Source organism: Miscanthus floridulus, chromosome 3, assembly GCF_019320115.1.
Source record: "Miscanthus floridulus cultivar M001 chromosome 3, ASM1932011v1, whole genome shotgun sequence".
NCBI lineage: Eukaryota > Viridiplantae > Streptophyta > Magnoliopsida > Poales > Poaceae > Miscanthus > Miscanthus floridulus.
In genome coordinates, this window is record NC_089582.1 from 139,062,896 (window position 1) to 139,076,659 (window position 13,764).

At 47.0% G+C, this 13,764-nt stretch overlaps 3 protein-coding genes across 3 annotated transcripts; all 3 read right to left on the reverse strand.

Annotated features, from left to right (window-relative positions):
* Positions 1-958: 958 nt before the first annotated feature.
* Positions 959-3,421, reverse strand: LOC136547176 (aspartic proteinase nepenthesin-1-like). The gene has a single exon (XM_066539145.1). It carries the CDS (start codon positions 2,976-2,978, stop codon positions 1,431-1,433), a length of 1,548 nt encoding a protein of 515 aa, XP_066395242.1. The 5' UTR covers positions 2,979-3,421; the 3' UTR covers positions 959-1,430.
* A 1,824-nt stretch (positions 3,422-5,245) lies between these two features.
* Positions 5,246-9,178, reverse strand: LOC136547177 (small ribosomal subunit protein mL104 (rPPR9)-like). The gene is made up of 2 exons (XM_066539146.1): positions 7,650-9,178; positions 5,246-5,711 (listed from the first exon to the last, which is right to left on the reverse strand). Exon 1 carries the CDS (start codon positions 9,120-9,122, stop codon positions 7,662-7,664), a length of 1,461 nt encoding a protein of 486 aa, XP_066395243.1. The 5' UTR covers positions 9,123-9,178; the 3' UTR covers positions 5,246-5,711; positions 7,650-7,661.
* A 635-nt stretch (positions 9,179-9,813) lies between these two features.
* Positions 9,814-13,463, reverse strand: LOC136547178 (protein NRT1/ PTR FAMILY 8.3-like). The gene is made up of 5 exons (XM_066539147.1): positions 13,102-13,463; positions 12,493-12,601; positions 11,906-12,123; positions 11,223-11,770; positions 9,814-10,874 (listed from the first exon to the last, which is right to left on the reverse strand). Exons 1-5 carry the CDS (start codon positions 13,138-13,140, stop codon positions 10,070-10,072), a joined length of 1,719 nt encoding a protein of 572 aa, XP_066395244.1. The 5' UTR covers positions 13,141-13,463; the 3' UTR covers positions 9,814-10,069.
* Between the last annotated feature and the right edge of the window lie 301 nt (positions 13,464-13,764).

The window sequence follows — 13,764 nt, forward strand, 5'->3', positions numbered from 1 at the left end:
GAAAAATTTTCCCTTGTTTCAAACAGGCCCTGAGTATGAGCGAGGACAAGTTAGCAGTGCAGAAGCTTAGGAGAGCCTCAGAAGGCTAATGTTTAGTTTTCCTCTGCTATGCAGACTGAAATCTACATCATGTTTCTGGTGGAAAGCACTTGAACATGACCTTGATCAGAAATAGGAATGGCAACAGGACGGATTCGGATCGGGTGGAGTCTCTGTGCACCCAAACCCGAAACCGTACCGAACATCGATTCGGGTGATAATCCGTTCCCAAAACCAAACCCGCGGATGTCCGAAACCCGCTTTGTATGGCAAAATAGTAAGAGCAATAAGGACTTTCTATAAACATATGCATGATATATACACACATATTCACGTGTATAAACAAGACGTAACAAATAATAAATATTTTCATGAGTCAACTTAGAATAAATTTAATAATCTAAGTAAACAAGTTATTATTAGCATATTATAAACACATGAGTTTTAATTTCGAATGATTTATTTCGGATATTCATTGGATATCCACGGGTGGAAAACCAACCCGAAACCGAATCCGATATGTTTCGGGGCCCCGAAACCGAAAACCGTGGGTGAGAAATCATCCCCGAACCCGCGCGACCCGAAACCCGTGGGTATCCAACCCAAAACCGTCCCGTTGTCATCCTTAATCAGAAATGAGTTTGAGTCTCTTGTGAGCAATCTCCTAGAGAGGATTCACATCCCTTTTCCCTTGTGTGAACTACCTCAAGGATGTTGATGAAATTTCTACGGTTGAAAGAGTTACCTGGTCTTCGAACCCTAATAGTGATAGGATTTATTTTTGAACACTAATTGCACCAAATGAAAGAAGAAAATTGCACCGGCTACGAAAGGATTTATTTATCAACTACACCAAATGGAAGAAGAAAATTGCACAGGCTCCATAAGGAATTATTTATCAAGTTCTTTGGACTGTGTAGATAGTTTTGAAATATCTTTTTCCATATGTCGTACCTCCTATCTTATAATTCATAATATTCGATACAAGAACAATCTGTGCATGCTCCTTTTAAAGATCAAATCTATTCTGTTGTTGTACATCACATGTTCATGAGCAATTACTTGGAAAAAGAAGAAGTTTGTGTGCACTATACATTCTTGATCTACAACTTACAATTTCTAGAATTTGGGTGATCAAATGGTCATTGGACATGGAGCCATGGAATATTTTCCCGTTATAACACACCGATATGATCCTAGTACTAGAATATTCCTAACCTTCTCTCCTTGGAGACAATATAATAAGTGCAAAAAAATAAAACCTTTGTGCTAGAGCTTGCGTACGTGCCACCGTCCGAAATTTTCTACACCCAATTTGCCTCCCAATCCAATCAATCAAGCCGAGGACTGAGCTCGAATCGTTGGTCCTCTCAGGCAGGCCTCGCCGGCGGCTACACCTCGGCGCACCGCCGCGGCGCGAAGCCCAGCCGGTTGTTGTGCAGGTCGTAGACGACGTGGAAGTTCTGCTGCTGGAAGTTACCGATGATGGACATGCCGGTCCGCGGGGTGCCCAGGACCGCCAGGCACATGATGCCGTCCTCCAGCCGGATGAAGTAGTTCTCCGCGGGGAAGTCCCACACGGCACCGTCGGCGAACAACAGCGACAGCTCCGGCACCTCCGGCCGCTCCACGCCGGACACGTTGTAGCACGGGCTCAGCACCGGGAAGTCCGGGACCAGAGGGTATGACCTGCTCATGCGATCGATGAAGGCTTGCCGGATCACCTGGTACGCCGGCTCCACGAAGTAGCTCAGCGTGGTGCCGGAGTCGATTATGGTGCCTCCGGATCCGCCCTCGCTGCCCACATCCCACGTGTCCGAGCTGATGTTGAGCAGCTCACCGCCGACCAGCACGCCCTTGAGCTTCACGTAGTAGAACGTGTCCGCCGGCGACGACGCGGGCGCGAACGCCGTGTAATTGAGCTGCGGATGCGCCGCCGCCAGCGACAAGGCGTCGTCCTCCCCGAACACCACCTTGCTGGCGACGTCGCTGCCGTGTTCCACCAGGCAGTAGGAGAAGGTGTGGCCGTACACGGCGCGGAGCTGGGACGCGAACGACAGCGGGCCCCGGCCGAGGCCCAGCAGGCCCGCCGCGCCGTGGAAGAGGCCGCGGTTCCAGTGCCCGCACCCGAACACGACGCCGTCCACGCGGCGGGACGCGCCGGGGGCCGTGAGGTTGACCGTGAAGGACTCCAGCGCCAGGTCGCCCGTGGTGTTGGACTGGTCCCCGTACCAGTAGTAGTAGGGGCAGGAGTCCTCCCCGGGGCGGCGGCACGCCCTCGGCGCCGCCTCGGGCGGCGGCGCCACGAGGCCGCAGCGCTGGTCGCCGCAGGTGACGTTGCGGTAGGAGGAGGACGCGGCGGGGTCGAACACGGGGCCAAGCTGCTCGAAGCAGTCCAGGCACGGCGCGCACTGCAGCCAGTTGAGGTCGCTGCCGGTGTCCATGATCATCCGGAAACGCCGCGGCGGCGTGCCGACGTAGACGTCCATCAGGTACTCGCCGGACCCGACCGCCACGCCGGACTCCACCGTCGCCACCATCCGCTCCGACAGCGCCCGCCGAGGAGACGAAGACCCCGGCGTCCGGTCCCCGCCGGAGCGCGCCGCTCTCCGGTGCATCGTCTCGATGCGGACGGCGTCCTTGTTGGCCAAATCTAACAAGGACTCTTTCCGTGTCCCGCCCGCCGAGGTGGTGCGGCGGTTCATGTGCAGCTTCAGCGACGGGGACGGGCTCGCCGGCTGCTTCTGCTCACCCACCGCCGCCTCGGCTGCAGCCAGCTTGCTGTCGCAGCCGGTGACGGCGACGGCGGTGTTGAACGGCGGGAACTCGATGCCAAAGAGGGGTGACGACGAGTTGAGCTTCGCGATACCGGGCGAAGCCAAAGCTGGCGAGACCAGGAGCAAGGACAGCAGCAGCGACCGCACCGCGAACTGCGCCATAGCTGAGCAGCGGAGCGATGGATGGATTAGTCGTCCTTCATGGAACAGCAGGCGGCGGCGGAGGGGCGGTGGTGGGAGAGGACGGAGAGGGAGGTTGGTGGTGGTGGAATTTGGGGGAGATATAAAGAAACGCGGGTCGGGAGGAAAAGACGACTGCGGCCTGCGTGGGTTTGGACCATTGAAAACTCGGAGAGGTGGCGAGGCGGGGTTGGAATCGACGAATGTTGGGGACGGTGGCCGTGGAAAAACGCGGCTTTGTCCACCAGGAAGACGACCAGACAGAGCTGCCAACAACGAAGCCCTTTCCCAAGTAGTAGTAGTACTGTACTAGCGTGTGTGACGGGCCGCACCGGCAGCCAGGCCGCTTTCCAGGTGGCATTACGGTCACCGAAGACGGGCTTGTGGCGTATCCAGAGGTGAGGGACAGCGCGGCCCCGCCCCAAATCGCGACGAGAGGCAGGGATCATCGTCGACGTCCAGGACGCTCCGGGTCAACGACGATGGGACAGAAGCCCGTGAGCAGGAGCTGTAGCATGGCGTGGCTGCCGATGTATCCCGCCGCAAGCGTGCGACTCTGCGACGGTTTCTGCTGCTAATAAACCGCTTAATACTGGTTCGTTGGTTTAGAAAAATATACTTTGGCTGACAAGTAAGACTAGGGATGAAAACGGATTAGATACGGACGGATATTACATTTGTTTTCATATTTCTGTCTGGATTTGGATTCGAATACGGATAGTATCAACTATGTCAAATATAATACGATTGGATATCGACATCATAAATATACGATTTGAGTATTCGGATATGGATACGATATCAGATGTTGGATATCCGGACTCAGATACAGACAGATCCCAACTCCTCTAAACGAATTCAGTTTCAAATACGATCGAAAAATATCCGTACCGTTTTCTTCCGACTGATATGTCGAAGCGAAGAGGTGCGGACACCCTCTTGCTCAGAGGGGCGGCGGCAGGGGCCGAGCTCGTAATCTCTAGCGACACGTACGCAGCTCAGGAATACGGCCTCGGTCCGTGACGCTCCATAAAGCCGGCCGCCGTGATGCATCGCTGGGTCACATTCTACGTAGGAGAGCAGGTGAAGCAAGAAAGCGCAGGCGCACGCACACGTACTGCATACGATCTTTCCACTCAACGTATTGCGTACAGAATTGCTGGCGATTTATATTTCAAATACCGAAAAGGGAAATCGAGGAGAGGGTGGACGACTGGACGTCGACATCAGGACTTCAGGAGGAGGGAGAGGACGAAGGCGACGACACCTTGGGTTTAATCTGAATTCTCTTCTGCACTTCTCTGCTGCGGATTGTGTTGTGTGCGGGCTTCTCCTGCTCTCTTCTTCATTTTTTTTTTAAATTCCACACCCAGTCTCCTTCACCCTCTTGCTGTGCGCCTGTGAAGCCTTTACATTCGTCCACCTCTATTTCCATCTCTAAAAAGGAATATTATATTCTAGTCATCAAGATTCTCTACTCTATATCTATTTCTCCCGCACCCATATTATCTCTATGCCATACTCTATACCCACTATTCTATATTTTATTTCCCTCACTCCCCCTTCTCTCTCTCCCTAACTCTCTCTCTCCTGCTACAGTGTTTAGCGTGCGTGCACAGTGCACCTCTAGGCGCGCGCACGCTACGCCTGGCGTACCGGCCGGTTTGCAGGTCCGCAGTGCGGACAGCCTTAGGGGGTGTTTGGTTCAGGGACTAATTTTTAGTCCCTGTCACATCAGATGTTTGGATACTAATTTAGAGTACTAAATATATTCTAATTACAAAACTAATTACATAGATGGAGACTAATTTACGAGACGAATCTATTAAGCCTAATTAATTCATCATTAGAGTATATTTACTGTAGCACCACATTGTCAAATCATGCACTAATTAGGCTTAATAGATTCGTCTCGCAAATTAGTCTCCATCTATGTAATTAGTTTTGTAATTAAAATATATTTAATACTCTAAATTAGTGTCCAAACATCCAATGTGACCGGGACTAAAAAATAATCCCTGAAACCAAACACCCCCTTAGCCTCCCACAGCTCCACTCTACTACTGCAGGATGCAGGTGCCTTTATCCTTGTGCTTGGTTGCGCCCATCTGTCGAGCTGCCGCGCACGTGCGGCTTGCCCTCTCATACTGTACTCATCGCACCGTGACTTGACGCGTATGAATAAGCAGGTGTGGAGAAACATACACCTATCGATTGTCACTTTCTCAGTGAGTGAAAATCGATGCTCATGTAGAAGTCTCATGCACTCGAGAACATTAAAAATTACATCTTCGCTCATAGAAGTGCGGGAAACAGGGAAACAGCAAACGTCTTCAGCAAGAGGTGGTCTAGTTAGTTTTGGACGAGTTGTGGCAGACTTCCAACGCTTTGTATGAAAAACTAGGGTGTACAGAACATCACCAGAAGTGTAAATTAAATTAAGTGACATGGTACATTATTTGTGCTATAATGGAATGCAAGGTGTTGCACTAAACATCACCGGAGTCACCAGGCCATCAACCCTGCCCAAAAAGAAATGAAACCGTACTGAGCTCTCCCATTCGAAAAATGATGTTGCATATCCACTCAAAAGGACAGCCACAAATCAGAGACAACAATTTTCTGGTCTTCCTGTGTGGACAACAATTTTCTGATCTTCCGGGTTATAAATGGATCTGGTGGTGTCCATTCCCATGATCATCCGCTCCAACCAAACTGATACATGATTACAAACCATTAGTACCACAGTTGCAGAAAGACGTGCAGGCAGTTTACAAAAGAAAACATTTTCAGCAAAAAGCACAAACTTTTAAATCCTTGATTTCTCAGTGTGAGGCATCATGTTGTGTGCACAAAATTGGGTCAAACTGGAATGTAACAGATGAGATGATTGGGAAAATCACTGATAATGATAGTGGCCTCTAGCATATTATATGATTTCCATTTATCTCGTAATTTACAGCCACCAGTGGACCCATAGTAGTGTTGCCTCTACCAAACAGTTACACATATGTGTTGATGGCTCTCAACTTCACAAACATGGTAAATGTTCTAACACTAAACAATTCCATAAAGGATGCTCAAACTTAAGAGCAAGGAAGATGTTGCATGACCACATCATATTCCATATGTTCAACAATGGATGATAAGAACTAAGAAGCCAAATTTGTAAGCCAAGCTCATGATATGATACAATACAGAAAGTTGGAGCCTACATGTAGACTTGTAGTAGTGGTGGGGCTCAGTAAATTCTAATATGCTATGCCGAATATGCTCTGGTGCCAAACGGGAGCTTAAAAAATGGATACCACTCCTGCAATATGGAGTATGCTCTGGTCATGCGTATATGTATCAAAACATCAGCATGATAGTAAGAGACTATGCATCAGTGCAACCTTAGCAACACATAACAGGAAGTTATTTGGAACTCGTATTTGAGACTGGTGCGAGAACCTGATCACAGCAGCTTTACTTTCATAGTGAAAGGTCCATAAAGTAAAGTAAAAAAAAAAGATTTTCTAAAAAAATGTAGCTGCAGTGTTCACATGAATTATTCTGCAGCAGAATGGATTGCACAAAACAAAGAGGAATAAGAAATTCCAATTTCTACTAGCTTTATGGAGGCAGAGAGCCAGGTAACAATGGACAGGGAACATGAAAGCAAGTTAAGCTTTTGATATTGATGTATAGGCTTTGCATATATGATATATATACACATTCTATCATCATCCAGTCCTAACAAAGGAGTGATCCAGGAATTTTAGTGTTTGTAAGTAGTGCATCTTGGTTTTCATGAAATTTCTAGTATTTATTTTACCAAGTATTTGCAGACCACAAATTGTTTTTTTTCTTCTCAAATACGCAGGAAAGCTACATGTCATTGCATTAAGAAGACGAGAGATTAAAGTACAACGCACCCAAAACACACACACACACACACACACACACACAGAGATGCAAGGATTACCACAAATCGTTTTGAATGTGCCAATATTTAATATTTATTATCTATGCAACTGCTTCAGAAGATTAAACAAACAACAAAATAGCCAGTTTGACAAAAAAAAAACATGAGAAAGCAATGTTGGGGGCACCTAAAAATTCCTATGAAACTACACTCATTTAAATGCTATAATGAATTCATGGATGATCTACTGGTTAGTGGTTACTGGATCAGAAAAAATTGATACGATCATACGAGCTGAGCAATATAATTCAAGTGAAACTACCCACTTTAGACAAATACATGCTAAATTCCCTCATTAAAAAAAATAAAAACCTTCCTAGATTTTATTGTATTCAGCATCATAATGAACATCTACTGGTACGTTTTTCCTTATAACTTGTCTTATACACATTCATGGAGAAACTAGTCTTGATAAGCATCTAACTATAATGGTGTCATAGAATATATTCTAAACAGAGTTTTGAATCTGCATACTGGAACCTTTGGGGAAAAAAGATTTTATTGTGCATCTATAATTCAAGTCCAATGAAGTAAGATATAGTGGCAGCAGCGCAGGACAAAATGATTAACAAGGAATGACGAACTGGTTCTCAGAAAAGATCACCATCGACATGGCAAATGCTGAAGCCAAGATAGTATTACGAACGACGGAACGAGTAATGAAATCAGCATGACTATGAGAATACCTAAAATTATGCTTAACCCCGGATCATTCGACGCTTGGGCTTCTTGACAAAGCTCATTCTGAGCTTGTATAACCTCTTGCTCTTCAACCTCATCTTCTCCGGCAAAGTCAGCCTCTTCTTCACCTTCTTCTCCTTCTTTGCTTTGACATACCTTTTGTCAATATTATACTCTCCTTGTGCCACAGGTACACCACGTGCAACTGCCTCCCTGAACAGTGCATTGGAACGATCCCCTAAATTGTGCCTAGCCAGCTTCTCAATGAGCAAGCTATATGATTTTACTCCAGGAGTATGCCCATAACCCTTCATCATACGGAATACCTTGACAGCATGCTCAACCCTCTCAATTCCACACAAAATCTTGATGAATCCATAGTATGCCTTCCTATCAAGTTTATCTCCAAATCCTGCAGACCGCATCCACGTCATCATCTCATCCCCCTCTGAAGTCCGGGCAGCTTGGTACAAGCTCCTGATGAGGACCAAGTACGTGTCAGCATCTGGTGAGCAGCCCCACTCACCCATACGCCGGAACAGATTCATGGCATCCTCTGTCTTGCGGATCTTGCAAAAATTTGTGATCAGAACCCGAAATGTCCCTGCATCACGGGGAATGCCATTGGCTTCCATGTCAACTAAGAACTTTTCCGCTTCCATAGGCATCCTCAGTGGGTCCTTCTTGCGACAGAGCCGGCAGACACAATCAAGAACAGCATTGTATGCAACCAATCCTGGCTGGAACCCACCCCTGCGTGTCTCACCAATCAACCTTAGCGCATGGTCGAGCTTACCAGCATTGGCATAGCCAGATACCAGCAAAGTGCAGATATTGTCATCTGGGAAGATCTCATTGGCGACCTTCTTGGCAGCACGCTCTGCGTGCGAGGGGAAGCCCTCGGCAGAAAGGGCGGAGACCAGCAAAGTAAGAGCCTCGCGGTTACGGAGCTGCTCCGGCAATTCGTCGAACACCTTGACAGCGTCCGTTGGGCGCCCGGCTCTGGCGAGCTGCTGGAGATAGGCATCGAGCGTGGCGGGCCCGAGAGCGGTGGGAAACTCCTGGATAAGCGCGCGCACGGCGGGGAAGTCGCGGCGACGAGCGAGGTGGCGAACGACGGGCGCGAGCGCGCCGTCGGATGGGTGGAGCGAGCGGCGGCGGACGAGGAAGCGGAAGAGGTCGGCAGCGGCGCGGGAGGTGGCGGGCGGGGAGAGCTCGAGCGCCTCGGCGAGGAGCGCGTTGGTGGGGCGCACGTCGGAGAAGTGGAGGGAGAAGTAGGCGTCCGGGGTAGTGGATGGCGGCGGGGTCGTGGAGAGCGCGGTGAGCGCCGACGCGAGGGAGGAGGCGAGGGAAGTAGCCGGGGTCGGGATCGGGGTGCTTGAGGTAGAGAGGTGTCGCAGGAAAGGCGAAGGGGGCGCGGAGGTGACGCCCGTGGCCGGAGATGGGAACAGGCGGCGGAGGAGCTGGCGGCGCCACATTTTGGAGCGGCGGAGACCGGGGGAGCGGAAAGGGTTGGGGGACTTGGGATGTTCGGTTCTGCAGTCTCTGCTGCCGAGGTCTAAACGCGCCAAGGGTAATGTCGAGGGCCGATCTGAGATCGGACGGTCAGGATGGCTTCAAGGAGAACTATCGTTAGTGATGAGGTTTTGCTGCCCTTCTAAAATGTGGGTCTACAATAACAATTAAATGTACTATTAACATAAGTTTAACGTGCTCTTCTAAAATGTGGGTCTACAATAACAAAAAAATGTACTATTAACATAAATTTAACCCTTTTTCAAGGGTAAGATATTTAGCTTCAATTTAATAAAAACTAATTCGATGTTGTGGATGTTGTTGTATTTTTCCAAATCTTAGCTAAAGCTGAAAAGGTTTAATTTATGACTAAACTAAAATAACCTATATTTCGAAACGTAGAAAATAGTAAATGGCTAAAAAGGTCATAAACTTAGTATAAAATGTCATTATAGTAATCAACTAGATTCCCATGTAGTGCATTCTTCCCTGTCGAGAGGGAACTCCAATTCCATCTTCATTAACAAAACAAAAAAAGGAACTTAAAGATCAACAACCAGCACCGTCCCACCAACAGGTCATACCATAGTTCAATTGTATAGTGATTTTGTTCCAAAATCCTGGATGCTTCAACAAAATTATGTTACACCAAACTTCTTTCACCAGCAAATCAGTATTACATTCGTATATAACTGAAACAATCAACAGATGCCTCCAGCATAAGAACAGAGAATGAATAGTTACTACAGACAATGTGTATCTTTCTCCTAGCATTTACACATCGCTATGAGAAAAACAAGGGACGATATTTTGGGGAAATAAGGTCCTTCCATGGCCTATACTGCTATACATATAAAGAACAAAAATAAACATTTCATATGTTACACATGGTGATATTTCACAAGTAGTATTAGCAGATAACAACTTTCTTCAATTTGTATTTACTAGCAAAATACAGATACACAACAAAATTCACCAACGAGAGGGCTGTAAGACACCAGTAGTAGTAATCAAGGTGTCCCTTGTTCAGATCATCTGGTATCCATCCAGGGCTATGCCATACCCTGGTCACCCATGCAATGAGCGTGATGATAGCTGAGCTCAAGTAATTCCCAAGGGCAGTGGTGAGCAACGCGAATGCTGTTAATATGCTCTTCATGGAGTCTGGGGCCTGGCCATGGAAGAACTCCAGCTGAGTGATGACTGCGAAGCACTCAGCCCCAGCAATGACGAAGTACTGTGGAAGCTGCCATACAATGCTTAGCAGTTCCCCCTCCTGAACACTCTGCAGCCTCTTGGTTTCTAGAAGTGCGGCCATTGCCATAGCAAAGATCATCAGGAAACGACCGATTCCAATCCTCTGTAACTGTGTGAGCTCTGCTCCATTTGCAAAATACGTTCTGGTTGCCGGCACAAGCACTTTGTTCATAGAAAGTACCCAGAGCGTGACACATATCACTTCAAATGAGTACAAGGATGCTGGTGGAATGGACAGGGAACCAATCTTGGTGTTCATCACAGCTCCCTGCTGAATGAAAGTGGTGTGCATTTGAGAGATCGCAGCAGCAAAGAATATTCCAGTCACCCATATTGGGAGTAAGCGGATAAGTATTTTCAGTTCCTCAACTTCAGTAACCGTACATAAACTCCATGAGCTTCGACACCCTCCATACACCAAGCTTGGATCAGAAATAACTGCTGCCTTATCTAAGAACCTGAGACAAAATGATGGAATTAGATAGACAGTTAAATAAGTGCAGGATAGAAAGGGAAGTTGGGAACACCAACCAAATGAAAAGGTAATTCTCATTGGTTTTCATGTTTCAGGAACAGTTATTTATTACTAGGTTCAAATCATGGGATCCATGAGATAGATATATACATTTTGTAGATTGAACATCCTGAAAGTATATATATGATGGGTACTCCAGAAATCATTAAGAAATCAACAATTGACCAGCAGCGGCATGATTGTTTCAAGAAGATTTAAAAAATGATCAGGAGAAACAGGAAAAAAAACATATATACAAGTGTCTCATGGTAAGTAAAGAAAAAAGATGTACCTAAAATCATCGGAGTGAGCAAGTATTGTCCTTTGTATGTGGTTGCTCCTGACCTCATACAGAAGAGAGCTATCAGCAGGTACTTCCAAGGTCATGTTCCTAAAAGAGGCAACAATAACCTGGAAAATACTCTTCACTGGAGAACCACAAGGCTCATCTTGTTGGAATATTGGTGTTCCCATGAGAAATCCTATCAAAGCAAGACCTATGCATGTAGTGGCAACTCCATATCCTATAGCCCAGCTCACATTTTCCTGAACCCAAACTATAATTGTCCCAGAAGTAATCACACCAAAGATGACACATATATAGAATGAACTGAAGAAATTTCTTCTCCTTTTTATGTCTACTAAATTGTTCTCGTTGTTGAACTGGTTTGCACCAAATGGAAGCAATGCAGATCTTACTCCTCCACATCCAACAGCAGTGAGATACAAACCAGCAAAGAAAATCACGGTTTGAGTTCCATTTGATGACAAGCATGAGCTGACATCGCATAAGATTGAAGTAGAAGGCAGAAATGTTGCAACTGTAATCAGTACCATTCCCTGCAATCAGCATTGGCATTTTACTGTACATATATAGAGAGAGAAACTTCGCATCCTTATCCAAAATAGTCTACCAAACCTGAAATGAAAAGAGCTGAATAAAAACAAGCAGCTGAGCAGGAAAAAATATCTTACAATTAGGTACATGATAAGGGAGATCAGGATGGTCTTATAATTTCCCAAGCAAGTATCTGCTATGGCGGCTCCAAGCATTGGCACAAAGAAGCTTGTCCCGTACCAAAGAGATACTGTTGATGCACTGGAAGCAATACCACCATGGAGGACTGAACGGAGATACACAACTAGGTTTGTCGCAATGCCATTAAAAGCCATGCTCTCGAAGCATTCCAATCCTGCAGGATTTGAACTGATTAACATCCTCCCGATCAAGGAATGCAGATAGTCACAGAATCAAGAAGAATATCACCCCGAGAATTGATCAGTTAAACCATAAATAGGCTAATTATAGGAAATGTGGCTAGAATTGATAGGCAAACCATGGATCAGCTAACCATAGAAGAATATCAACTCACGTGTAGAGCACCTATCACTCTTTGTATACCAGTAGCCAGGAAAAAACAAACAAGCATCTCATAAGAAATCACACTAAAGAATGTAAAAGAGTGTTAGGTGCTCTATACACGAGTTGGTCATCAGACAGCTTCAAAGAACATATTGACACTGCACAGAACAAAAGCTAGACTTGGCACAGCATGACTCACCCAGGATGAGTGCCGGTGCTCTCCAGTCAGAGCATTTACTTTTCAGCTGTGGCCCTAGATTTGCTTCCAATAGACTCTGTGTTTCCTTGCCATGACATGATGCATCAGCCTGAAGGAAGGCCAGGTATTAACATATGAGAGACCACAGTAAACAATTTTTTGACAGTTTATCTGACAACTTTCTGTAATGAAGTCCAATCATCTAAGTTGTGCAGTCAATGTAAGCAAGAAATTTTGCAATCATTTCTCCTCATTTTCAGATCCCAAACTTACAAGCAACGACTTCCATGTATACTACACATCTGTGCATACTGCACGATCTACAGAATTCAACGTTTTTCCAACGACAGAGTAACACAAATAGATATTCACGACACGAGAAATTCACTATGCATGCATGTCACGATCAGATGCCCGTCAGCTTGTTCAACAGTTCTATACTCATAGCCCCTTTGTGAAACTCAAAAATGAAACTTGGATATCCAAACCGCCCGCATTTTGCTCCTGGCGAGCGTGATCCCCGAACCCAGCAAACAAACCATTCCGCGGCAAGCAAGCAAGAACTAGCTCCGATTCGGCGGAGGCTAATCGACAGCAGGTTCGCCGTACCTTGACCAGAAGACTCGTGTGCTCGCCTCCCTCCTCCATGGCCGGCCGGCCTCCTGATCGGCTGCTGCTGATCCGAGCCCCTCTCCAACCCACGCCTCCGCCTCCGGCCTCCCCAATAAATAAATATTCAAAGGTGCGAGCGGCGGATCTGGTAGCCTACGAGGCGACGAGAAGGATGGTTGGTGAGAATGCGACCGGTAAATCATCATGGCCTGGAAATCTGATAGCGGTGGCTCAGCTCCGCTCCCTGCGCGAGCCACGCCGGCGCGAAGGGATAGGAACGAGTGCGTGGGAACTTGCTTCGGCCAGATCGCGGCGACGGCGACGCGGAAGGGGGAAAGGGACGGGCCGCGGCGAGGTGGGACTGTGGGAGTGGGAGGGTGTGGCTGTTCAGCGACCGGACCGGTGGTGACCGCTGACCCTGCGTGTGGGCCATGGGTGCGGTGTTCTTGCCAACTTATACAGTACCATGGTTTTCTCCTGCTGCCACTGACAGTCTAGGGCATCTCCAATTCTTTTTAACCGATAACTTAGAAAATAATAAAAAAAGATCGTGTAAAATAGTCATACGAATCATTGGAAACGAGATTAGCTCTTGATGAAAATGTAGCTAGTTGATTTTCATCTTCCTCTCTCCTTTCTGAGTAGATAGTTGTACTACCC

Bases quoted from the DNA above. Each gene is read 5' to 3' on its own strand.
- LOC136547176 (XM_066539145.1), bottom strand. From the start codon at position 2,978: ATGGCGCAGTTCGCGGTGCGGTCGCTGCTGCTGTCCTTGCTCCTGGTC.
- LOC136547177 (XM_066539146.1), bottom strand. From the start codon at position 9,122: ATGTGGCGCCGCCAGCTCCTCCGCCGCCTGTTCCCATCTCCGGCCACG.
- LOC136547178 (XM_066539147.1), bottom strand. From the start codon at position 13,140: ATGGAGGAGGGAGGCGAGCACACGAGTCTTCTGGTCAAG. The intron at 12,602-13,101 runs GTACGGCGAACC...GCCTTCCTTCAG, and splicing joins ACACGAGTCTTCTGGTCAAG to GCTGATGCATCATGTCATGG. The intron at 10,875-11,222 runs GTACATCTTTTT...ATTTTGTCTCAG, and splicing joins GCTCACTCCGATGATTTTAG to GTTCTTAGATAAGGCAGCAG.